The 25,861-nt window shown below is 45.1% G+C and overlaps 2 protein-coding genes across 3 annotated transcripts in view; one reads left to right on the forward strand and one right to left on the reverse strand.

Annotated features, from left to right (window-relative positions):
• Nucleotides 1–29: 29 nt before the first annotated feature.
• Nucleotides 30–9,065, forward strand: jmjd7 (jumonji domain containing 7). Of its 2 annotated transcripts, XM_084182293.1 has the most exons (8): nucleotides 30–285; nucleotides 409–562; nucleotides 639–892; nucleotides 2,835–2,891; nucleotides 3,517–3,612; nucleotides 8,209–8,285; nucleotides 8,430–8,589; nucleotides 8,793–9,065. In XM_084182293.1, exons 1-8 carry the CDS (start codon nucleotides 219–221, stop codon nucleotides 8,879–8,881), a joined length of 954 nt encoding a protein of 317 aa, XP_084038419.1. In that variant the 5' UTR covers nucleotides 30–218; the 3' UTR covers nucleotides 8,882–9,065. The 2 variants fall into 2 exon arrangements, with proteins under 2 accessions (XP_084038419.1, XP_084038420.1); XM_084182294.1 differs by lacking the exon at nucleotides 2,835–2,891.
• Nucleotides 9,066–12,314: 3,249 nt separating this feature from the next.
• LOC311145913 (mitogen-activated protein kinase-binding protein 1-like) overlaps nucleotides 12,315–25,861 on the reverse strand; it is an 81,545-nt gene continuing 67,998 nt past the window's right edge. Inside the window, exons 15-29 of the mRNA XM_084182295.1 lie at nucleotides 25,651–25,772; nucleotides 22,875–22,950; nucleotides 22,632–22,743; nucleotides 22,223–22,409; nucleotides 21,665–21,816; nucleotides 20,974–21,029; nucleotides 20,592–20,858; nucleotides 20,224–20,354; nucleotides 18,732–18,916; nucleotides 18,148–18,339; nucleotides 17,713–17,788; nucleotides 15,374–16,374; nucleotides 14,109–15,107; nucleotides 13,506–13,591; nucleotides 12,315–13,315 (exon numbers count right to left, since the gene is read on the reverse strand). Of these exons, the coding sequence (XP_084038421.1) occupies nucleotides 13,019–13,315; nucleotides 13,506–13,591; nucleotides 14,109–15,107; nucleotides 15,374–16,374; nucleotides 17,713–17,788; nucleotides 18,148–18,339; nucleotides 18,732–18,916; nucleotides 20,224–20,354; nucleotides 20,592–20,858; nucleotides 20,974–21,029; nucleotides 21,665–21,816; nucleotides 22,223–22,409; nucleotides 22,632–22,743; nucleotides 22,875–22,950; nucleotides 25,651–25,772 (3,939 nt within the window). The 3' untranslated portion in view covers nucleotides 12,315–13,018. The remainder of the gene's footprint in view (nucleotides 13,316–13,505; nucleotides 13,592–14,108; nucleotides 15,108–15,373; nucleotides 16,375–17,712; nucleotides 17,789–18,147; nucleotides 18,340–18,731; nucleotides 18,917–20,223; nucleotides 20,355–20,591; nucleotides 20,859–20,973; nucleotides 21,030–21,664; nucleotides 21,817–22,222; nucleotides 22,410–22,631; nucleotides 22,744–22,874; nucleotides 22,951–25,650; nucleotides 25,773–25,861) is intronic.

The raw sequence follows: 25,861 nt of genomic DNA on the forward strand, positions 1-25,861 counted from the left end.
CTTGTAGAAGAAGTAGACGACGCATGCGCGCACAGAAGGTAAACAAATATGGAGACGTATGTGCACGTTTTTACTGTCCAATTTACTTTTGACAAATATTGATATTACATATTTTTCCTATGAATAATCTTCATCGGGACTTGTAGAACGAGTCTTTGCCGGTTGTCAGCCCTCAAATATATGAATTCTAAAACTGAATTGTTGCAACGTGCAATGTAATGGCAGAAAATATAACGTTAGATGCAGTGAAAAAGTGTTTGAGAGACTTCCCTCTGGAGGCACGTGGTAAGTTAACAGCGTTCTCCTCTAAAACAAAAAAAAGGTGAAGTTTGAAATACTGTACGTTTGTAACCCACCCCCACAAGCAATAGCTATTACTTGCTTGGTAATGATCTTTATTCTTTTCAGAGCTATATCTCAATAAAACAGTGCCATGTCTAGAGCAGCCCTTATCCCCGCTTGAGTTCTACCGGGAATGGATTGGTCCAAATAAACCCTGCGTCATCCGGAATGCTTTCAGTCATTGGCCAGCCTTGTCCAAATGGAATCCCTCCCATCTCCGGTATGTGTGTGGGTGTGTGTGCGCACTGAATGTACAGAAATTAGTAGAGTACTTTCATCTCCACTTTTTACTTCAGGGAAGTGGTGGGTTCCAAGGTCATCAGTGTGGCCGTGACCCCAAATGGCTATGCAGACGCAGTGAACCGGGACCGCTTTGTAATGCCTGAGGAGCGACTGATGACATTCTCCTCTCTGCTGGATGTTGTGGAGGGGAAGGTGGAGAGCAGAGGAGTGTTCTACGTCCAGAAACAGTGTTCTAACCTGACCGAGGAGCTACCAGAGCTGACTGGAGACGTGGAGGCTCACATACCCTGGATGAGTGAAGCCCTCGGTGGGTTCCATACCAGAAATATACATAATCTAGAATAAGGTTTTGTCTCACATGGCACCCTATTCCCTATATAGTTAATCACTTTAAAAAGTATTGCACTACATAGGAAATAGGGTGCCATTTGGGATGCAGCCTCTGTGTCCGAAATAAGGCTCTGACCATAGGTAGCGCACTAAAGGCCTAAAGGGCCCATTCCTCCTGACAGAGCTGGTGTAACTGAGTCAGGTTTGTAGGCCTCCTTGCTCGCACATGCTTTTTCAGTTCTGCCCAAACATGTTCTATATGATTGAGGTCAGGGCTTTGTGATGGCCACTCCAATACCTTGACTTTGTTGTCCTTAAGCCATTTTGCCACAACTTTGGATGTATGCTTGGGGTCATTGTCCATTTGGAAGACCCATTTGCGACCAAGCTTTAACTTCCTGACTGATGTTTTGAGATGTTGCTTCAATATATCCACATAATTTTCCTTCCTCATGATGCCATCTATTTTGTGAAGTGCACCAGACCCTACTGCAGCAAAGCACCCCCACAGCATGATGCTGCCACCCCCGTGCTTCACGGTTGGGATGGTGTTCTTCGGCTTGCAAGCCTACCCCTTTTTCTTCCAAACATAACGATGGTCATTTTTTATCAGACCAGAGGACAGTTCTCCAAAAAGTACAATCTTTGTCCCCATGTGCAGTTGCAAACCATAGTCTGGCTTTTTTATGGCGGTTTTGGAGCAGTGGCTTCTTCCTTGCTGAGCGGCCTTTCAGGTTATGTCGATATAGGACTCGTTTTACTGTGGATATAGATACTTTTGTACCTGTTTCCTCCAGCATCTTCACAAGGTCCTTTGCTGTTCTGGGATTGATTTGCACTTTTCACACCAAAGTACGTTCATCTCTAGGAGACAGAACGCGTCTCCTTCCTGAGCGGTATGACGGCTGCGTGGTCCCATGGTGTTTATACTTGCGTACTATTGTTTGTACAGATGAATGTGGTACCTTCAGGCGTTTGTAAATTGCTCCCAAGGATGAACCAGACTTGTGGAGGTCTACAATTGTTTTTCTGAGGTCTTGGCTGATTTCTTTTGATTTTCCTATGATGTCAAGCAAAGAGGCATTGAGTTTGAAGGTAGGCCTTGAAATACATCGACAGGTAAACCTCCAATTGACTCAAATGATGTCAATTAGCCTATCAGAAGCTTTTAAAGCCATGACATCCTTTTCTGGAATTTCCCAAGCTGTTTAAAGGCACAGTCAACTTAGTGTATGTAAACTTCTGACCCACTGGAATTGTGATACAGTGAAATATAAGTGAAATAATCTGTCTGTAAAGAATTGTTGGAAAAATTAGTTGTGTCATGCACAAAGTAGATGTCCTAACCGACATGTCAAAACTATAGTTTGTTAACAAGAAATGTGTGGAGTGGTTGAAAAACAAGTTTTAATGACTCCAACCTAAGTGTATGTAAACTTCCGACTTCAACTGTACACACAGTACATACATTTTTAAAAACGTGACTGGGATATCACAAAGTCAGAGACAGAAAATAAACGAACACAAAAGATTATCAAACATAGAAAGTGAATGGTGTCTCTAGTCAGCATCAGATAGAAGTAGAGGCAGTTTGGAAAGGCAGTCTCTGGTATGGCTTGAGTGGAGAAAGGGGCATCAACTGTTAGTCAGGGTCTGGGAGAAAGTCAATCAGACAGACAGAGCTCTTCTTCGGGTCTCTGCCATCTCCGACGTTCATATTTTCCTAGTGGTCCTAGTCCTCCATTGACAACAGTGTAGCACCCAACTGGGTGATGCTTCAGCTGCTGAATAGCGCCAGAAAAGCCACCACATAGCGCCAGTGGTTAGGAAAAGTCTCTTTGGCTCCTCTGCCATCTCAGGACACTGCATGCAGTCCTTATAATTCCAGGCTTCAGTGTTTGCTTTTTTCTTTTCCCCAGGGAAGTTACCAGATGCAGTGAATTTCTGGTTAGGAGAAGCCAGTGCAGTCACGTCGAGTAAGTAGTGGTCTAGTAACACCCACATTGAGATGGCAACACGTTGATGGCTATTTGCATGTCTTTGATGCATAGGATTACTGTAAAGTTACAGAACTAAGGGCTCGATTCAATCAGATCCACTTTAACCAACATCCGCATAGCGGTTGTTTTGGCGGTGTATGAGGTGGAACTGCATTAGAGCTGTCAAATCCACAAGTGCCTCCAGGCATTATACCTAAAGTGGAAATTGCCATTAGCTGCACAGTCGCATGAACAGAATTCCCATGCAGCCTTGTTTACAAGTTTGAACACTGGAATGTGAGATGTAATCTACACCTCGATTAGGATGATTGAAATCCTCATTTCGTTAATGATTTTTCAATCTGAGCGTAATTATGTCTATATAGCCTACACTTTCTTGTTCTGAACTTCTAACGTGTGGGGCGGGTGTGGCTTTGTGCCAGTGATGCAAAAGCAGCTGCTCACCAATCTAACGGCTCCAACGCAGTTCGGCCTCCGACACCGCCAAAACATACGCTATGCGGGTGTCTGCTATCGCCGGTTAACATTTGATCTGATTGAATGTAGGCCTAACTACCTTTTTGGATTTTCTGAACTTGAAATCAGTGTATTTGTTTCCCAGTGCATAAGGACCACTATGAGAACCTGTACTGTGTCATCACTGGAGAGAAACACTTCATCCTTCTCCCTCCGTCTGACCGGCCCTTTATCCCGTATGGTAAGACATTCAACAGTCTCAACTATATATTTCTATATACAGTAAATGTACAGTACCAGTCAAAAGTTTTAGAACACCTACTCATTCAAGGGTTTTTCTTTATTTTTACTATTTTCTACATTGTAGAATAATAGTGAAGACATCAAAACTATGAAATAACACATATGGAATCATGTAGTAACCAAAAAAGTGTTAAACAAATCAAAATATATTTTATATTTGAGATTCTTCAAATAGCCACCCTTTGCCTTGATGACAGCTTTGCACAGTCTTGGCGTTCTCTCAACCAGCTTCATGAGGTAGTCACCTGGAATGCATTTCAATTAACAGGTGTGCCTTGTTAAAAGTTAATTTGTGGAATTTCTTTCCTTCTTAATGCGTTTGAGCCAATCACTTGTATTGTGACAAGGTAGGGGTGGTATACAGAAGATAGCCCTATTTTGTAAAAGACCAAGTCCATATTACGGCAAGAACAGCTCAAATAAGCAAAGAGAAACGACAGTCCATCATTACTTTAAGACATGAAGGTCAGTCAATCCGGAAAATGTGAAGAACTTTTGAAAGTTTCTTCAAGTGCAGTCTCAAAAACCATCAAGCGCTATTATGAAACTGGCTCTCATGAGGACCGCCACAGGAATGGAAGACCAAGAATTACCTCTGCTGCAAAGGATAAGTTCATTAGAGTTACCAGCCTCAGAAATTGCAGCCCAAATAAATGCTTCAGAGTTCAAGTCACAGACACATCTCAACATCAACTGTTCAGAGGAGACTGTGTGAATCAGGCCTTCATGGTTGAATTGCTGCAAAGAAACCACTACTAAAGGACGCCAATAATAAGAAGAGACATGCTTGGGCCAAGAAACAAAAGCAATTGTGACGAGTACTGAGTATACGAAGAGGCAGGACACAGACTCAGGAATTAACAAGGTCAAGGTTTACTTAACAATGAGAACGAGAAATAACAAACATAGAGTAAACAACACGAAGCTTAACAATCACACACAACATCATCCAGAACAGTCCAGGGCTAAATTGGGGTGGTGATGAAGTGCAGGTGCGCTGGAGGTGATTAGGGTGCGTTGGGTTTCCATTCCGGTGTTGCCGAGGTGTGCGCTCAGACCGGTGGCTTAGTAGACTGGCGAATCAGAGCGCCGGAGGGGAGTAATGGGAGGAGACGTGACAGTACCCACCCCCCCATGATTTGGAGAACCGATCTACGACTACCATGACTGTGGTGAAGCCGTCAGAACGTGGGAGGTCGGTGACAAAGTCTATGACAGGTTTGACCAAGGTCGCTGAGGCACTGGGAGAGGAACTAGTTTGCCTGCCGGGGCGTTCAGAGGTGTCTTCGTTTGGGCACATACGGAACAGGAGTTGACATAGCGGGAGACATCAGAAGCCAAGGTGGGCCACCAGTATTTTTGGGCTAGAGAATGCAGGGTGCACGTAATACCAGAGTGCCCTGCCGTAAGGGTAGTGTGCGCCCAGATCAGCAGGCAGTCACGGACACTGGTGGGTACATACACGCGCCCCGGAGGGGCGTTGGCAGGCGCTGGGTCCTCCTGAGCCGCCAGACGGATGTTTTCGTCCACATCCCAAACGACAGGTGCCACGATGAGAGACGAGGGCAGGATAGGACCCCCCAGATCCTTCCTTTCTCCGGTATGGTGCATCCTGGAGAGTGCGTCGGCCTTCACATTCTGGGATCCTGGGCGGTAGGACAGAATGAATTAGAAGCGAGTGAGAAATTGGGCCCACCTGGCTTGACGAGAGTTCGTCCATTTCGCTGCCCGTATGTGCTCCAAATTCCATTGGTCAGTAAGAATCCAGAATGGATGGACTGCACCCTCCAGCCAGTGTCTCCATTCCTCCACAGCGAGGACCACCGCCAACACTTGCAAGCAGCCCCCTTTTTCCTCCAAACATAACGATGGTCATTATGGCCAAACAGTTATATTTTTGTTTCATCAGACCAGAGGACATTTCTCCAAAAAGTACGATCTTTGTCCCCATGTGCAGTTGCAAACCGTATTCTGGCTTGTTTATGGCGGTTTTGGAGCAGTGGCTTCTTCCTTGCTGAGCAGCCTTTCAGGTTATGTCGATATAGGACTCGTTTTACTATGGATATTGATACTTTTGTACCTGTTTCCTCCAGCATCTTCACAAGGTCCTTTGCTGTTGTTCTGGTATTGAAATGCACTTTTCACACCAAAGTACGTTCATCTCTAGGAGACAGAACGCGTCTCCTTCCTGAGCGGTATGACGGCTGCGTGGTCCCATGGTGTTTATACTTGCGTACTATTGTTTGTACAGATGAACGTGGTACCTTCAGGCATTTGGAAATTGCTGAAAAAAAGGATGAACCAGACTTGTGGAGGTCTACAATTTATTTTCTGAGATCTTGGCTGATTTCTTTTGATTTTCCCATGATGTCAAGCAAAGAGGCACTGAGTTTGAAGGTAGGCCTTTAAATACATCCACAGGTACACCTCCAATTGACTCAAATGATGTCAATTAGCCTATCAGAAGCTTCTAAAGCCATGACATCATTTTCTGGAATTTTCCAAGCTGTTTAAAGGCACAGCCAACTTAGTGTATGTAAACTTCTGACCCACTGGAATTGTGATACAGTGAATTATAAGTGAAATAATCTGTCTGTAAACAATTGTGGGAAAAATTACTTATGTCATGCACAAAGTAGATGTCCTAACCGACTTGCCAAAACTATAGTTTGTTAACAAGACATTTCTGGAGTGGTTGAAAAACGAATTTTAATGACTCCAACCTAAGTGTATGTAAACTTCCGACTTCAACTGTAAACTCAGCAAAAAAATAATCGTCCCCTTTTCAGGACCCTGTCAATCAAAGATAAGTGTATGTAAACTTCTGACTTCAACTGTAAATGGGACGGCTGTCAATCCTTTGGTCCTTAAATGAAACTGGTATACTTTTTTATTTATCACAATTTTCTTTAAGCAATTATGTTATTTAATGCAGGGCCGACAGACAAGTTCCTTACTTTTTCCCCCTTCCACTTTCCTCTTCCATTTTTGCGGTAATGCTGCAATTATTTGGTTGTAATTTTGGGAGAGCAGACATTTCCATATGTTTTTGTTAGCTGCATGTGCAACATTACTCCACCAGTCCTACCTATGATATCATTTACGAAGATTATACCTTTAAAAAAAAAAAAATCCAAAAATAATGGTTTTCTATGAATTAGTATATTTGAGTTTAACCACAATATTTGTTGCATTATTTGTTCTGTGGTTTCTGGAGGATTAAATTGAAATTGCAACCAACTTTCTATGGCTTGTTTTAGAAATAGTGATATTTGGGAGATGATTTCCTTTTCAAATAACTGAAAGTGAAAGGTTGTAATCTGAATAAAGGGAAAAAGGCCATTCTTGAACATGGGGTGAGACAATCTGACTAATTTGCTAGAGAACCAGTTCGGATTTAAGTATAACTTTTGTATAAGCTTTTATTGATAGGTCTAATGCTTTAATATTTAATAATTTCTGTTCTCTGAATTCATATTCATTATATAAATAGGCCTGTTTAATTTTGTCTGGCTTGCCGTTCCAAATAAAATTGAATATTGTTTTCTCATAGAATTTAAAAAACTGTTCGGTAGGTGTAGGCAAGACCATAAGCAAATAGGTAAACTGGGATAATACTAAAGAGTTCATCAGGGTGATTTTTCCACAAATAGATAGGTATTTACCTTTCCCTGGTAGCAAGATCTTATCTATTTTTGCTAACTTTCTATAAAAATGTATTGGAGTGAGATCATTTATTTCTTTGTGAGATGCGGTGTGGGTGAACGGATGATCTCCACATGCGTAGTTCCCACCGTAAAGCATGGAGGAGGAGGTGTTATGGTGCTTTGCTGGTGACACTGTCTGTGATTTATTTAGAATTCAAGGCACACTTAACCAGCATGGCTACCACAGCATTCAGCAGCGATACGCCATCCCATCTGGTTTGGGCTTAGTGGGACTATCATTTGTTTTTCAACAGGACAATGACCCTCCAGGCTGTGTAAGGGCTATTTTACCAAGAAGGAGGGTGATGGAGTGCTGCATCAGATGACCTGGCCTCCACAATCCCCCGATCTCCACCCAATTGAGATGGTTTGGGATGAGTCGGACGGCAGGGTGAAGGAAAAGCAGCCAACAAGTGCTCAGCATATGTGGGAACTCCTTCAAGACTGTTGGAAAAGCATTCCAGGTGAAGCTGGTTGAGAGAATGCCAAGAGTGTGGAAAGCTGTCATCAAGCCAAAGGGTGGCTATTTGAAGAATCTCAAATATAAAATATATTTTGACTTGTTTAACACCTTTTTGGTTATTACATGATTCCATATGTGTTATTTCATAGTTTTGATATCTTCACTATTATTCTACAATGTAGAAAATAGTAAAAATAAAGAAAAAGCCTTGAATGAGTAGGTGTTCAAACTGTTGACTGGTACTGTATATATATCTATATATATAATTGTACAATATTAGACACACTAAATTGAGTCCATGTCATGTTGTGCATCCTGTTATTTTTATGAAAAGCCCACTTTGTGGCCGTGTTTTTTTTCTCAGAGCACTACCAGCCTGCAGTGTACAGACAGAGAGAAGACGGGGACTTCGATGTGGTTGATGTGGCAGATTCAGACAAGGTGGGTTTGAGTGAAGTGAGCCTATTAGTTTATTTTGGATAGGAATCCACTGGCATTCTACAATCATGATGTCAAAACCTTTTCCAGGCATTGTGATATCTGATGATCTGTGCAGTGAAACAGCAATTCCCTTTCTCTTCCCAGGTTCCTTGGATACCATTGGACCCGTTAAAGCCAGACCTGGAGCGTTACCCTGACTACCGCCTGGCACGCCCACTCCATGTTACTGTCAAGGCCGGGGAGATGCTCTACCTGCCCTCTCTCTGGTTCCACCATGTCCGCCAGTCTCACGGTTGCATTGCAGGTACTACAACTAGTCCTTGCCGAATTTATATATCAATACTGTGACTCCCAAGTATCAATTTGAAAAAAATATATAATCGCAATACATATCGTATCTGCACCGACGTATCGTGAGGTTCCTGGCAAATCCCAGCCTTACTATTGAGGCTCTGTTTACAAGGATCATGTATGTATCTTTAAACATGTTTTTGTTTCCTTCCTCAGTGAATTTCTGGTATGACATGGAGTATGACATCAAATACAACTACTTCCAGCTGGTGGAGTCGCTGGCTGGAGCTGTGGGGCCGCTTTGACATCACATTAAATTAATCTGATATACCAGCAAATGTCGTTATGCGGTCTCTCAAATTGCACCCTAATCCCTTTATAGTGCACTACTTTTGACCAGGGCCCATAGGGCTCTAGTTAAAAGTAGTTCAGTATATAGGGAATAGGGTGCCATTTGGGATGTATCCTATGTAAATAAAGCGCTGTCTGAAAAAACAAGTTGAGTGTAATAAATATGTTTTTATTCTCCAGCAGAAAGAGAAGTACAGGGAGGATATACAGTAAAAACACTAAGAACACTGAACTGAGGTTGGTGCAAAACAGAAAACAAAAGCTCAAAATGTCGGAGAAGTGATCATTCCTAAAAGAGAAATTCTGGTCCGTAATCATCATCCAAAAGGTGAGGTTATTTAGAACGAGGGTCAGCTACAGATTATACCAGTTAGTGAAAAAGAGCGGGATGGACTCATACAGTGAAACCATGCAATCCTACTTAGGAACGAGCCAGTCAGTCAACCTCCACACCCTTCATGCATAAATACTGATGCATACTGGCAACACAATCCTATGTCTTAATGAAACCTCCAGTCTAGTTAAGGTCACAGTTCTGAATGTCAGTCAGATGGGGGAAATACTGAATAACTAATAAACAGCAGAATATAATTCATTCTTATTCTATACCATTGCTCATGTCATTTCAGGGTTTGACAGCTATTTTAAATCTTTGCGGTCTGTCCATGCACATTCATCTAGTTGTGTACATAATGCTTTAATCAAAACTAGAGAAAAGATAAGAGTTCTAGGCATGGCATTTTGAGAGGCTGTAAGAACCTTTGGGTAACCTGATCAGGCTGTTTCTACCAATAAGTGTAAGTTTATAACTAAGTCTATCAACAACTGAGAAAATCCCCAGTACTGTATGCACAGGTGATTTAAAATATTGTTTGAGAGCACTAGTGTATTAAAACAGCACAGAATATCAGGATCTTGACCAGAGATGAGTGGTGGGAGGGGAGTGATAGGGCTTTCTGTCTTAGTAGCAGCTGGGCAGTGATGGAGGTTCAACAGCAGAGGGCAGTGATGTGCTAGTCTGCAGACAGTCATAGCAGCAGAAAACAAAAATAAGTCTGTGAGCCTTTGACACAACAGTTACACCTTTACACAGAGACCCAGGTTTAGTTTAGTAGCCTAAGCTATTACAAAGACATTCATCTGATCTATGACAGTTTTTATAGGAATGAAAGTGCATTGTTATTGGGATGGAAAAGTGCCAGGGACCAGGATGAAAACACCACAGCCAGCCAAGAGCCAATGAATGTTGAGGAATTCTTAAGAGGTGTGGAAATAATTCTTTGTATCTGATGCAAGATCTGTGAGTTAAATATGTTCTGGGGTCTTGACCTCAGGTAACCCAACCCTAAGATGTGATGTCTCTCTTCAGTGTCATCAGAAAATGCTTCTCCTCAGTGTCATTCCATTCCCACAGCAGTAGCTCAATTTCAGTAGTTGCCTTTTGATTACAATTCAATATTATTTTGGTACAACCCAACAAATTTGAAACCATGAAAAATGCTGGTTTTGAATTAAGGCACCCATTTCCTTGAGACATTTGTATTATTGTTTGCACATCTTGAACATCAATTTGGAATACAAAAAATGTACTGGGACTACAATTCACGTTTTATAAAACCATCCAGCATAGTTAATGAACGAGGAGACTCAGTTGATACTGTAGATCTTCAAGTCTTCTGTTTTTGCAATGTTGGTCCCCTACTGGTGACTTAGCTCTGGTACAAAACATACTGTCAGCGGTAACAAAACAAACCGTACAACTCACAAGGGGCTGACAGCTCCCTTTGTAACATGATAAATACAACCACACATCACACACAGACAGGGCCTCTCAAAACAATGTATCAAATCAAATCACACACTAAAACATGTTTATGTCTGATAATCTGGCTTTTAAGACTTGGAAGGGTCCTGTATTCCTCAAGTAGTGTGGTGGCGGCTATGGCCTGGTGTCGGTGGGTAAAAGCCCTGGTAGGGACGGGTACACCAACACAGACATTTCACATTGTAGCGATCATAATTGTTTGTATTGTTTTAGAGCACTGGGGTCAGGAATGGCATTGAACAGCAATGCCCTCCGATTGTCCAAAAAGTGCTGCTTCTTCTACCCAAAATGACAGCCACCATCAAGCTCCAACCACTGGCATAGCACACGCCCCTGCAAGGCAGGTGGCCCACCCGCCCGGAGGTCAGGTCCCCCATATAGCATACGAACACGTCATAAGCCATGATTTTGTTTTTGGGAATGACAGGAAATTAGCTTTAAAAATGCAACATTTTCTTTCAGCCTCATGGCAAAATGTGTAGAATAGCAGGACATTTGCTCAGGGATTCTTGAAAGTCGAGACAATCCTTGTCCGGCAGGGAAACTTTAATTTTATAGTAAAAAAAAAAAAGATTTTGTTGCATTATTTGAGCTTAAAATTTACTTGTTTTGTTTTGGGAATTTTCAAAATACTTTCAATATTATTAATTTCCATGTCGGCTGTATGCCTGGAAATGCCCTTGTCCGGAGCATAGGAACCCCATTTTAAATTCTATAAAACAGGCAATTATGGATATTAACTGAAAAATGATCTTATGTAGTTTCTTGCAATAGCCCTCTGTGACTTTAAATAATATTTATCTCAAAACTGATTCCTAAAAGATGTGTCCGGAGATTGTAAACTCCGTCAGATTTGTCTAAAATCCTAAATGAATCAGGAATGAGCAGGAACATCTATATCATAAGGACCCCTTATTCATGTCCTCATTACATGTAGTGCAACAAGACCAGTCATGGTCTGTAAAGTTGTGTTTTTATTGGGGATTTTCAAATGAATAATGTTCCATATTTTACAAATGTTTGTATTGAACATTTATTTTTAGTGGCAAAAATATGTCTGTTTTGAGCATCGGTTGTCAACTCTGTCAGTGGTTTGTCCACTCCGTCACTGATGGCCCACTCCCTTATGATCGTTTATATATTTTTTATATTCTGAATATTTTCATCACTGTTCTGCAACATATGCTTAAACAATTGAAGTATTTGCCGTGTTAGACCTAAAGGATAATGTTTGCTTTATAAATGTTTTATGTTCTAAATCTAGAAAACATGTCAAAATGCTAAAGAAATTAGTCCTGGAGCATTTAATAATGCTATAAAACAAAACAAAAATAAGTTTGGAGAAGTTAGGAGGTTGTTCCTGTACATGGTGTGATAGCTGATACTTTGGTCTACCAGAATATATATTTAAACTGTTGTTAATATTAAGACAAATATTTGTGGAAAAAAAGTTGATTGTCCCATTGTCCCTTCTTTCAAGAATCCTTGAGCTCTAAAACATCAACATTTTCTCTCATCCTCATGGCAAAATGTGTAAAATAGCATGAGATTAGCAACAAACCTGCACATTATTCTCTCTTGTGTGTGGGGGGGGGGGGGGGATCTTGCAGTGGGGGCCTGCGAAACTACGCTATGCCACTGGCTCCAACGCAACTCTAGGGCATCTGGCATTTCCATAACAACAACTTCATTAAAACAAAGTAGCAGCGCACAATATTTGGCAACAGGGGTAAATAAAATGAGTGATTGTGAGAGTTCAGGTGTCTGGTAGGTACTGTAGGTAGCACACAATATATTAGAGGGAGGAAGGGTGATGAATGACAGTCTGTAGTGCAGCTCAGCCACACTGGGAATGAATGCTGAGGCATCGATCATCCTGAGGAGCCTCCCTACAGTATCAGTATCTGTGCTGTTGGTTATGAGGGTTACATGTTGGCCTACAACAGTGGGCCATTGTGCTGAGTGCAACCCTCACAACCCCTCCGGGCCTACAGAGATCTGACAGGGAGAGGGGACCACCCAACCAGAGAGTCCAGCAGAGAGAAAAGTCCAAAAAAAAAAAAAAAAAAACTTCTAAAAATTATGTACAGGCATCCTTCAGGAATATTTTAATCTGTTCATTTTCAAAACATGTCGATAAAAAAAAAGTACTTTAGTCTGCAGATATCCTTGCACATTGGCTTCAGATCCTTCTTTTGCAAGGGGATTGGTTGGTTCAGTCTTAAAGGAAGGGGGTGAAAGAAGATGTTTCTCCCTTGAGGAGTGTCTAGGAGAGCTGCTTGTTGTCCAGCCTCTTCTCCACAGCTTTGAGGAGGAGCTCAGAGTACTGCTCCAGCAGAGCCAGAGTCCTCTCCTCCCCTGAGCCTGATCCCCCTGTCCCTGGTCCTACAGGCCGGCAGCCCACTGTACACAGGGAGCCTCCTGCTGCAGGTTCTCCAGAGGGGGATGGTGGTGAGCTCTGGGGCAGGGAGCTCAGCTCGGCCCTCACCACCTCAAAGGCCTCAGACAGGACCTGGGCCATCTCATGGTGCTCCAGCCTGGAGTCTACAGGCACACTGTTCACCTGCAAGACACAGACATGACCAACATTACCACAACAAATTAGTGTATGGAAATGTTCTAAAACATTCATGTAAACTTGACATAAAACCACTCTTCAATAAAACAGACAGATAGTGGTCAATAAAATAGTAGCCAATGTAAACAAATACTTTTAGTGAATAGGCTACTTATTGGGGGAGTGAGTGACTCACCATCCTGTAGAGCTGGGAGGCCTTCCTAAAGGTGTTCTGTAGCTCGCTGGCCACCACCCTGCACGACTCCATACTGAGAGAACCGTCTAATAAAAAGGGAGTTATACATGGTCAGGCTGACGCTGCTAAAACCATCATACTGCAAGTCTCATCATATGTGTCAGTCTAGAGCACAATAAACTAGTCAAGTCAAAAACAAAAACAGCAAGACAGACAATAGCTAGGTTATTTCATTGGCCAACCCATAGTTGGTATGTTAATACAGGCTATGTTCTAGCTATTACACAAGGAAGGAAAGGACATACAAGAGGACCACAGAGGGAACAGTCTTAATGGAAATGGGGAAGTGAGAGAGATGGAGAGAAAGAGAAAAAGAAAGAGGGACATGAGAGAGAGAGAGAGAGCATGCCTCACCCTTCAGGAGAAAACGGTTAAGTGACGGAGGACACGGACATGGTGAAGGTGAAGGTGTAGAGTACATAGGGGTGGAGACTGAGATAGCAGGCCACATGGCACCAGTAGTAAAGAAGTGCTTGGTGCTGGCCAGGGGCAGGCCCAGACGCAGAGATGACAGGAGGAAGGAGGGAGAACGTTGGAGCAAACCTGTGCGGTCCTGGCCGGGTCCTCCAGATGACAGCAGGTAGACGGGACTGCCCTGTAGAGACACCTCCATCACGGGGCTCTCCTCCTGAGTCAGGCCCTGGCTCTCCTCCGTCTTTGGCTGTTCTAGTCTGTTGTCTATCAAGGTGGCCTCAGGACTCTGAGCTGGGCTAGTCCCCACAGGATCGGCAGGGTAGAGGGACAGTGCAGAGACTAGCTGGACTTTGTTGGAGAGCACTGGATGAGTCTGGCCCTGGTGAGGTAACAAGCTGACTGGGGATCTGGAGGAGAGGTTGTTGTCCTCTTTGACAGTCTTGGAGGAGGTGGCGGTCTTGGAAGTACTGTTGGAAGTGAAGACTGCCAGGGAGGACTTGTCTGGGAGGGGCTTGGAGATGTCCAGGTTGAGCTGGGGCCGGGTGCTGCACGTCAGCTTAGCCTGCAGGCTCTTGGTGGTTGGGCTGGGGTTGGAGTTGCTAGGAGAGCTATTGATGAGGGTGGGGATAACTGCAGCATGGGGCATGGCTAAACCCAACGCCAAAGGGGAGGAGGCGGCTAAGGTGGAAGAGAACATGGCCACGGGGGTAGACGATTTAGTACTAGGACTCTGGGAGGAGCAGCTCCGACTCTTGGTGGGAGCGTTTGAGGTGTCAAAGCTGGACCCCCTGCGTGACTCTGTAGACCCAGACTCTTCCTCGGCCACGTTTAGGCTGTCTCCCATGGACACGGAGCGGGACATCTTGGCCATGGAGCTGGTGGTGGGGCTCATGTAGGAGCAGCGGGACTTGAGGCTCCTGGGTGTGGTGGCAGTGCTGTGACTGGTACTGGTGCTGTCCCGGGGTTGTGCGGAGGTGGGGCTGCAGAGGGGAGGCACACTGGGCAGGGTGCGGCGGGGGGTGGTGGGGAGGGTCACTGGACGCTCATTGGCCTGGGGTTGATGAGACTGGGAGTGATGGGGCTGGGGGGCCACCTCCTTGGAGGGCCGAGACAGGGTCAGAGGCATTTCTACTGGTAACAAGAGAGGGACAGACAGAGAAGGAAGGTAAATAATTAGGCTATGCAGGCCAGGGCAGTGTTAACAACATTTCTGTCTCTTATCAGACATTCAAGGAAGAGCTTGACCTTTTACACCATGCATAGAATATAAGATGAGGACCTTTTTAAATCATAATATTTTTCTGCAATACATCATCATAAAATGTTCCTGTAATACATTATCATAACATCAATACACTAGCTAGACATTATCACAATCACTTCCGATCACTCACCCTCAGTGTGCAGGTTCTGGACTGACTGGGACTTCCTCATGCCTGTAGAGGTGAGGTGTGAGGCTGCAGCCTTGGCCACGGGGCTGACCATCCTACGGGAGTCCACTGCAGGGTTAAACAGCTTCTTCCTCAGAGGAGAGGCACGCAGATTCAGACCCTTCTCCGTAGTGGTAGTGTCCACTACTTCTAATCTCCCGGTAGTGCCCTTCTGAGAGTCTTCTGAGCCCTTCCTCTGGCTCTGGCTGTGGCTCTGGCCCTGGTTGTGGCTCTGGCCCTGGTCCTGGCTGTGGCTCTGGTCCTGGCTGTGGCTCTGGCCCTGGCTGTGGCTCTGGCACTGGTCGTGGCTCTGGCCTTGGCTGTGGCCCTGGCTGTGGCTCTGGTCCTGGCTGTGGCTCTGGCTGTGGCTCTGGTCCTGGCTGTGGCTCTGGTCCTGGCTGTGGCTCTGGCTGTGGCTCTGGTCCTGGCTGTGGCTCTGGCTGTGGCTCTGGTCCTGGCTGTGGCTCTGGTCCTGGCTGTGGCTCTGGTCCTGGCTGTGGCTCTGGTCCTGGCTGTGGCTCTGGCTGTGGCTCTGGCCCTGGTTGTGGCTCTGGCCCTGGTTGTGGCTCTGGCCCAGGTTGTGGCTCTGGCCCAGGTTGTGGCTCTGGCCCAGGTTGTGGCTCTGGCCCAGGTTGTGGCTCTGGCCCAGGTTGTGGCTCTGGCCCTGGTTGTGGCTCTGGCTGTGGCTCTGGTCCTGGCTGTGGCCCTGGCCTTGGCTCTGGCCCTGGCTCTGGCCCTGGCTGTGGCTCTGGCTGTGGCTCTGGCCCTGGCTGTGGCCTTGGCTCTGGCCCTGGTTGTGGCTGTGGCTCTGGCCCTGGTTGTGGCTGTGGCTCTGGCCCTGGTTGTGGCTCTGGCCTTGGCTCTGCTCCATGAGGGGCCTCACCTCAGAGACCAGGGGCCTCACCACACCGCTGGCTACCTTCCCCTCACCACCGCTCTTCGATGGGAATGGAAAGGCAGTCCTGCTAGAAAGGAAAAACAGTGAGCATTCAGTTAGGACTGTTGGTCAACATATTCAGTAGATTTAAAAGGATAGCTCACTTTTGAGATAGATGAGTATGGGTTAACAGAATTTTCTTTGGTCAACTAACTGATACACTAAAAGTATGTGGACACCCCTTCCAATTAGTGGATTTGGCTATTTCAGCCACACCATGTGTATAAAATCGAGCACACAGCCATGCAATCTCCATATACAAACATTGGCAGTTGAATGGCCCGTACTGAAGAGCTCAGTGACTTTCAACGTGGCACTGTCATAGGATGCCACCTTTCCAACAAGTCAGTTCATCAAATTTCTGCCCTGCTAGAGCTGTCCCGTCCCGGTCAACTGTAAGTGCTGTTATTGTGAAGTGGAAACGTCTTGGAGCAACAACGGCTCAGCCGCGAAGTGATAAGACACACAAGCTCACAGAATGGGACTGCCGAGTGCTGAAGTGTGTAGCGCGTACAAATCGTCTGTCCTCAGCAACACTCACTACTGAGTTCCAAACTGCCTCTGGAAGCACAATAACTGTTTGTTGGGAGCTTCATGAAATGGGTTTCCATGGCCGAGCAGCCGCACACAAGCCTAAGATCACCATGCACAATGCCAAGTGTCAGCTGGAGTGGTGTAAAGCTCGCCGCCATTGGATTCTGGAGCAGTGGAAACGCGTTCTCTGGAGTGATAATCACACTTCACCATCTGGCAGTCCGACGGATGAATCTGGGTTTGGCGGATGCCAGGAGAACGCTACCTGCCCCAATGCATAGCGCCAACTGTAAAGTTTGGTGGAGGAGTAATGGTCTGGGGCTGTTTGTCATGGTTCTGGCTAGGCCCCTTAGTTCCAGTGAAGGGAAATCTTAACGCTACAGCATACAATGACATTCTAGACGACTCTGTGCTTCCAACTTTGTGGCAACAGTTTGGGGATGGCCCCTTCCTATTTCAGCATGACAATGCCCCCGTGCACAAAGCGAGGTCCATATAGAAATGGTTTGTTGAGATCGGTGTGGAAGAACTTGACTGGCCTGCCCAGAGCCCTGACCTCAACCACATCGAACACCTTTGGGATGAATTGGAACGCCGACTGCGAGCCAGGCTTAATCGCCCAACATCAGTGCCCGACCTCACTAATTCTCGTGGCTGAATGGAAACAGGTCCCTGCAGCAACGTTCCAACATCTAGTGGAAAGCCATCGCAGAAGAGTGGAGGCTGTTATAGCAGCAAAGGTGGGACCAACTCCATATTAATGCCCATGATTTTGGAATGAGATGTTCGACGAGCAGGTGTCCACATACTTTGTAGTGTAGGTATGGCATACCTTCCAGCAGAGCATTGGGACAGGAACTTGGAGGAGATGCTGACACTGTCAGGGGTGACAACTCTGGTCGGGCTCACTGACAATCAAAGAGGAGAAATACAATGAATACATCTGAAATATTTTTACTATTACCTTGTGTGTGTCTTTATGTGTATAGTATTGTGTCTAATGCACTCCTGGCTGCACAATGAATTTCCCTGTGCGGTAAATAAAGTTTGAATTGAATATTCCATGTGCCAGTTGAAAGGGAAGCTTTATTGGATCTCTGTGGGTGCATCCCAATAATATCTATATTCTCCTGCAGTGTGCACTCGTGCACTACCTCCCACAAATCTAAAAGCATTGAATTGGTGGAGGAATGGGCTAGTGGGAGTTTCCACCAAATGTCTTATACCAGTCAAGGAGAGATAACTGGGACATATATGCTGTTCTTACCTGGGTTTTTAAGCTCAGCCAGGTTGCCAAAGTGCTGTTTGAGGAAGGCCTCCTGATCAGGGGTCTGAGGTACTACTGTTGTCCCCTTGGCCTCTCCCCTCCCTACGCCCCCCTCCTCTTCCTCCTCCAGTTCCTCCATGTCCAATTCAGAGGAGTTCCCATCCACACTGAGAGGCTCTGTGGGCTCAGAGTCTGACACAGAGAAAATAGATTTGAAGAACTTTCTTTTTCCTGGTAGAACTTAACCTGTACTCACACAACACAGAAAACACACAGATATCCGGAGTTGTTAAAAAAAAAAGAAATCTGTTTGAATCTTGATTGGTGAAAAAAATTGTTTGTTGTACTTATCCAGGAAATGCAGATGACTTTGTGATTTACATAAATTCACTGAAAACCCACACTAACACTTATATTACAGTATTGCACTTTTCATGTGGCCTACTTTTGGCCAGCTAATAGCCTAACCACCGATCAAGCAACATTGTGGACTAAACATCAAATCCTGTTGCTGCAGGAATATTTTGCAGTGACAATATAGGTCAAGTTAATATCCTACACCTCTGTGTTTGCGTGTGTCTCACCCTCTCCAGGCGGCTGCTGCTGACTGTCTGGGCTGGACCGTCTGCTGCTGGAGTAGTCCACAGAACAGGCGCTGTCTGGGCTGTGTTTGTCATGGTGGCCCTGGCTCCACTGGTTGTGGTTCTGGTACCCCTTCACACTCCTGTTGGCCCCAGACCCGGGCAGTAGCTCTTTCACTAGGTACTCACTACAGAAGAAACACACAGATAGTGGATATATGGATTGGGACTATTTAAAAAAATTGTATTTAACCTTTATTTAACTACGCAAGTCAGTTAAGAACAAATTCTTATTTACAATGACGGCCTACACCGGCCAAACCCGGACGACGCTGGGCCAATTGTGCACCGCCCTATGGGACTCCCAATCACGGCCAGTTGTGATACAGCCTGGAATCGTACCAGGGGGTCTGTAGTGACGCCTCAAGCACTGAGATGCAGTGCCTTAGACCGTTGCGCCACTCGGGAGCCCAGCCAGACTAGATGGTATATATACTGTATATATGGACTACGGTATCTGATATGTAGGGGCCAGGGCTGGTATTCATAAAGTGTCTCAGATTAGGTGTGCTGATCTAGGATAAGGTCTCCCTGGTCTTTGCGTTATAACCCAAAAGGCAAAACTGACCCTAGATCAGAACTATACTGAACAAAAATATAAAACGCAACATGCAACAATTTTATAAGGAAATCAGTTAATTGAAATAAATAAATTAGGCCCTAATCTATGGATTTCACATGACTGGGAGCCAGGCCCAGCCAATCAGAATTAGTTTTTCCCCACAAAAAGGCTTTATTACAGACAGAAATACGCCTCAGTTTCATCTGCTGTCCGGAAAGCTGGCCTCAGACGATCCCGCAGGTGAAGAAGCCGGATGTGGAGATCCCGGGCTGGCATGGTTATACATTGGTCTGCGGTTGTGAGGCCGGTTGGACAAACTGCCAAATTCTCTTAAACGACGTTGAAGGTGGCTTATGGTAGAGAAATGAACATTTAATTATCTGGCAACAGCTCTGGTGGACATTCCTGCAGTCAGCATGCCAATTGCACACTCCCTCAAAACTTGAGACATCTGTGGCATTGTGTTGTGTGACAAAACTGCACATTTTAGAGTGGTCTTTTATTGTCCCCAGCACAAGGTGCACCTGTGTAATGATCATGCTGTTTAATCAGCTTCTTGATATGCCACACCTGTTAGATGAATGGATTATCTTGGCAAAGGAGAAATGCTCACAAACAGGCATGTAAACAAATTTGTGAACAAAATTTGAGAGAAATCTTTTATTTCAGCTCATGAAACATGGGACCAACACTTTACATGTTGCGTTCATATTTTTGTTCAGTATACTTTGGGATGCTTTATAAATACAACCCCAGGAGTGTTTTCAGGTCAGAGGCACTTGGTCAGGGAAAACTAAAGGCCCAAACTACATAGTGTATTTTGGGCCATATACAGTGAGGAGAAAATGAGACACACTAATGGCGAGAGTTTACCTGCCAGCTAAGCTGACCCTGTCCTCACAGCCCTCGGGGTAGAGCACTGAGCCTGTCTCAGTCTCTGGGGTCTGTGGAGAGAGCATGATGTAGTGGGGTCGCTGCTGGGACCTCTGCTCAGACTCATCCCCCTGCAAGGAGCAAACAGAGACGCAAACAGACAAGAGGCATATTAGTATGAGTTCTGACGGTTTGAATAATAAAGTATACTTTATTCTACCTATAAGGGTTCCTATGGGCCCTGGTCAAAAGTAGTGCACTATATGGGGATTAGGGTACCATTTGGGACAAAGAAGCCTTTTTGAAGTCCCACTTCACTTCCACAAGTGGTTGAATATTTCCCTCTCTCTCCTCTGTGATCCACTCACCCATGCAGTAAGGGGTTGCAGGCTGATGGTACTGCCCAGCTCGTCTTCCCTGAATGGGTCTCTGAAAGAGTCAGCATCAGGTTGGTTCTTGGTCTTGGTGGGGGAGGAGGGGGGCATGGCGAAGGAATCCAGCTGTCTGAGGTCCAACATGGACTTGACCATCAGCTCCATGCTGCCCATGCCTCTGGACCACCGGCGCCGCGGACGGGGAACCCTTTCCTCAGAGTGATGACTGCCCTGGGAGGAACGCCTGCCAAAAGAGCTCTCCTATAGAGACACAGACAGACAAGGGTTCAGTTAATAGTTATCAGGAGAATATTCACTGACTGTGTTATTGGGAAAATAAGGAGAATATTCACTGACTGTTACAAGAAATACTAACCCTTTTCAGTTCTCTGCCGTGAGAGTTGAGAGAGTTGTGCTTTTCATCTGAGGTGTCTAGAAAACAAACACAAAACCAACCGATATTTCAGGATGTGTGCTGCCATCAACATTGCCACGAAGAACCACATTCTTAATACTGTAGATATACACTCAGTATACCAAACATTAGGAACACCTTCCTAATATTGAGTTGCGCCCCCCCCTCAGAACAGCCTTAATTCGACAGGGCATGGACGCTGGCCCATGTTGACTCCAATGCTTCCCACAGTTGTATCAAGTTGGCTGGATGTTTTTTTTTTAGGTGGTGGCCCATTCTTGATACACACAGGAAACTGTTGAGCGTGAAAAACACAGCAGTGTTGCAGTTCTTGACACAAACCGGTGCACCTGGCACCTACTACCATACCCCATTCAAAGGCACTTCAATCTTTTGTCTTGCCCATTCACCCTCTGAATGGCACACATACACAATCCATGTCTCAATTGTCTCAAGGCTTAAAAATCCTTATTTAACCTGTCTCCTCCCCTACACTAATTGAAGTGGATTTAACAAGTGACATCAATAAGGGATCATAGCTTTCACCTATGTCAGAACTTGTTCTTAATTGACTTGCCAAGTTAAATAAAAAAATACTATTTTTTATACCCAGTGTATTGTTTGTGTACAATTGTATTTCTGAGATACCAACCTGTCTCTTCCCCTGCACTGCAGCCTGACACCATGTAAGGAGAGATCATCTCTTCCTCATCCTCCTCTTCTATCCATTCCTCCTCCACCTCTTTGTCGCTGTCAGAGGACATGGTGACTATGGGAGGGGTGCTGTGCACCTCTCTCCTGGTGCTGCACAGAACAGACAGAGAACAGAGCACTCGTAATCTTAGGAGACAATAGTCAAATGGGGCTGCATGGCTCTGATAATGCAACATGCTATGAAAGGGGCAACGTTCATAGCACAAGCCTGTCTTATGAATAATACAGAACACAGGTTTAACAGTTGTTTTTCACTCTTAACTGTCATTCAGAATGTGTCTCTCCTCAAGTGATCACGTTATGTAAACACCATGTTTTCTTTCTAAGGGTATTAGCTAGCACAAAACATGTTATCCAATTAACTAGGTACTCCAAGGAGGCCCTTTGCTTCACTTGGAGCTAACAGGAATAAGAAGAACAGCAACAACAAAACAGGAATCAGTCATGTAAATCAAGGTACTTGTTCTACAATGATGTGTTCCAATACGGTCGCTACCTGAGATTGCAAGGTTTGTGAGGTGGTGTCTTCTGAACTGGCTTGCTGTTCTGTTTGAGGTCCGAGAGACGCTGTCTCATACTGATGGTGAGCTCTGGGGCCAGACGCCACACAAAGATACAGCTGTCACCAGACACAGTTATCATGTGCTTGCAGTCATTGGTGAACTTCATTCCAGTCACAACCTCTGTGAAAAAGAGAAGAGACAAACAAATGAAAAGGAGTTTAAAAAATCTGGGCACTTTCAATTATGGACATTTTGACGGAGAATTGATCTGTGGAATTCACAGTATGAGACAGAACGATGAAGAGGAGTTCCAGCTGGTTTCTCCTTCTGAACACACTACAGGTTGTCATTCAGCCATTTTGCTGTCTTTTTTCTAACTAAATGGGCAATTATTTTTTTTACCAGAGTGTCCAAACATGGTGGCCACACACTCTCCAGAGTAGAAGTCAAAGATACTGATGTTCTTGTCTGAGCAGCTGGTGGCCACATACAGCCCTGAGGGGTCGGTTTGAACCTGAGGCGAGGAAAATACAAAAAGGATTTAAACACCACTTGGAGAGTGCACATTATTATAAACCAGCTATCTGTATTAAATGAGTCTTCACAGCAACACTACAATACATGAAAACATGCAAACCCACCCACCTTGATAACAGTGCCATCCTCTCCTTGGGAGCCCTTGTACAGTTTCTTCTGTTTGCCATTACTGATGTTGAAGATTCTGTGAGAGGGGAACTAAGAGTTAGACAGGCCTAGAAACTTGAGACCTCCATACACAGAAGTGCAGGTGTGCCTGTTTAGATCTCAACAGGTGATGTTGTGCCAACTGTGACTATTAAAACCTACCCCAACCAGAAACCGTGGATAGATGGCAGCATTCACGCAAAACTGAAAGCGCGAACCACCGCATTTAACCATGGCAAGGTGACTGAAAATATGGCAGAATACAAACATTGTAGCTACTCACTCCGCAAGGCAATTAAACTGGCAAAATATGAGACGTATGTGGCAGGGTCTACAGACAATCACAGACTACAAAAGGAAAACCAGCCACGTCACGTGGCCATGCACGCCTCCAACTCAATTATCAAGTTTGCAGACGACAACAGTAGCAGGCTTGATTACGAACAATGACGAGACCGCCTACAGGGAGAAGGTGAGGGCTCTGGGAGTGTGGTGCCAGGAAAATAACCTCTCACTCAACATCAACAAAACAAAGGAGATGATCGTGGACTTCAGGAAACAGCAGAGGGTGCACCTCCCTATCCACATCGACGGGACTGCAGTGGAGAAGGTGGAAAGCTTCAAGTTCCTTGGCGTACACTGAGAAACTGAAATGGTCCACCCACGCAGACAGTGTGGTGAAGAAGGCGCAACAGAGCCTCTTCAACCTCAGGAGGCTGAAGAAATTTGTCTTGGCACCTAAAACCCTCACAAACTTTTACAGATGCACAATTGAGAGCATCCTGTCGGGCTGTATCTCCGTCTGGTACGGCAACTGCACCGCCCGCAACCGCAGGGCTCTCCAGAGGGTGGTGCGGTCTGCCAAACGCATTACCGGGGGCAAACTACCCGCCCTCCAAGACACCTACAGCACCCGATGTCACAGGAAGGCCAAAAAGATCATCAAGGACATCAACCACCCGAGCCACTGCCTGTTTACCCCGCTATCATCCAGAAGGCGAGGTCAGTACAGGTACATCAAAGCTGGGACCGAGAGAATGAAAAACAGCTTCTATCTCAAGGCCATCAGACTGTTAAATAGCCATCACTAGCACATTAGAGGCTGCTGCTGCCTATTGAAATCACTGGCCACTTTAAGAAATGGAACACTAGTCTTGCATTACTCATCTCATATGTATATACTGTATTCTATTCTATAATATTCTACTGTATCTTAGTCCATGCCGCTCTGTCATTGCTTGTCCATATATGTATATATTCTTTAATTCCATTCCTTACTAGATTTGTGTGTATTGGGTATATGTTGTGAAATGGTTAGATATTACTTGTTAGATATTACTGCACTGTCGGAGCTAGAAGCACAAGCATTTCGCTACACCTGCAATAACATCTGCTAAACACGTGTATGTGACAAATACAATTTGATTTGATATGAAACACACCAACAGCTCAATACTTCAGGAGTAAATCACAAAGACAGTTCTGCTGTTTAAGCACCAGTGGGTTTATCAATCTTCTGTTTTATCCACTGTCAGCGAGTCTCTACACAAGGACAATGGAGGACGATAAGTCGATACCTCAAAGTCGATAACTCAAAGTCAGACACGTCTATCCATTGACATCCTGCCTCAGCAGTTAAAGTTAAGACCCAGAGACTTTCAGATCAAGGGACTGAGTCATCTGACCTAGGAAGTTCAAGGAAACACGTGACTGTGCTCATGAGTCAGCGAACTCTGTGCCACATTGTGTGCTAACAGCACAGCAGCTCAGCTGGTAAGCATGGCTCTCCCCAGCTGACCACATGGGGTCACTAACAGCCTAACTGGTGTATTTCCACTAAGTGCAGGAAGGAGAGACCAGCAGCCACCAGCTGGCAGACAACCACCCACAAGGCCCTGCCAGGGCCCAGCCAACCTTGGGAGGAGTTGGCAGAGTGTGAGCTGAGGGAAGCCAGTCAACCATTGGTTCACACTCTTAAGCACTGCTGCTTAGTTACATAAGGAACAAATCAGAGCCTGTTAAACAAAAGCCCTTTAACTCTACTAGCTACATTTATCATTAAACGTGCAGTGAGACGTCCTAGTTTTCATAGCAGCATGAGGTGTGTTTACAGTTGACTTAAATTATCTCCAGCTGAGGGAAAGCCCTTTTTGGACAATTGTACTACTCTGCCACATTCCTCCTATTTACACCCACAGATAAATAAAGCAGTACGCTATAACTTGAGGGTGGTTGTTAACATCACTTGAAGGTGATCTTTAGAATTTTCTCCGTTATGTTTGAATTTTCCATTATAACTTTGACTTTCATAGCGTGTTGTTATTGTCGTTGACACAAGGTGGAGTATGTGAGTGAAAGATGGAAACACTTGTGCAGGCAGACCAAGGCATGAGTAGGATAAACTCAGGTCAGGCACATGGGCAGCAGCATGTCTGTAGCAGCAGATAGCTAAAGACTGAACCAGCCAGGGGCAGGGCCCATAATCTCATCCGTCCTGTGTCTACAACACCTGAGTTAAGAGATAATCCACCTGCTAGGGAGGGATGACTGCACAGTCTGACAGATTACTGAGGGACAGAGGTCACACACACGTGCACAGAGAGACTAATATATACACGCACACATGCATACACAGAAGCACGCACACACCAACACTGACGTACAAACACAAATCCATACAAAGTCAGTGAGAACAACAGAGACAGACAAGCAAGGACAGGTAAGACTAGGCCCCCACCTAATGCTGCGGTCTTGACAACCAATAGCGGCGAACTTCCTGGTGGGGTCGATATCCATGTCATACAGCGTCGTCTTGCGTACGATGTGGTGGGTGCGAGTAAACACTGTTCCTTCATCTGACTGTAAACAAAACAAGAGGTTAAGATAACACGGGGGGCCAGTATGAAAGGTTAAGATAACACGGGGGGCCAGTATGGAAATGTACGCAC

This window comes from Coregonus lavaretus (genome assembly GCF_964263955.1).
Source record: "Coregonus lavaretus genome assembly, chromosome: 18".
In the NCBI taxonomy this organism is placed as follows: domain Eukaryota; kingdom Metazoa; phylum Chordata; class Actinopteri; order Salmoniformes; family Salmonidae; genus Coregonus; species Coregonus lavaretus.

What these genes read in the sequence shown, in the direction of transcription:
- jmjd7 (XM_084182293.1), top strand. Translation starts at nt 219, where the DNA reads ATGGCAGAAAATATAACGTTAGATGCAGTGAAAAAGTGTTTGAGAGAC. An exon ending in CTTCCCTCTGGAGGCACGTG is followed by an intron (nt 286 to 408) that starts GTAAGTTAACAG and finishes TATTCTTTTCAG; the next exon opens with AGCTATATCTCAATAAAACA. An exon ending in ATGTGGCAGATTCAGACAAG is followed by an intron (nt 8,286 to 8,429) that starts GTGGGTTTGAGT and finishes TTCTCTTCCCAG; the next exon opens with GTTCCTTGGATACCATTGGA.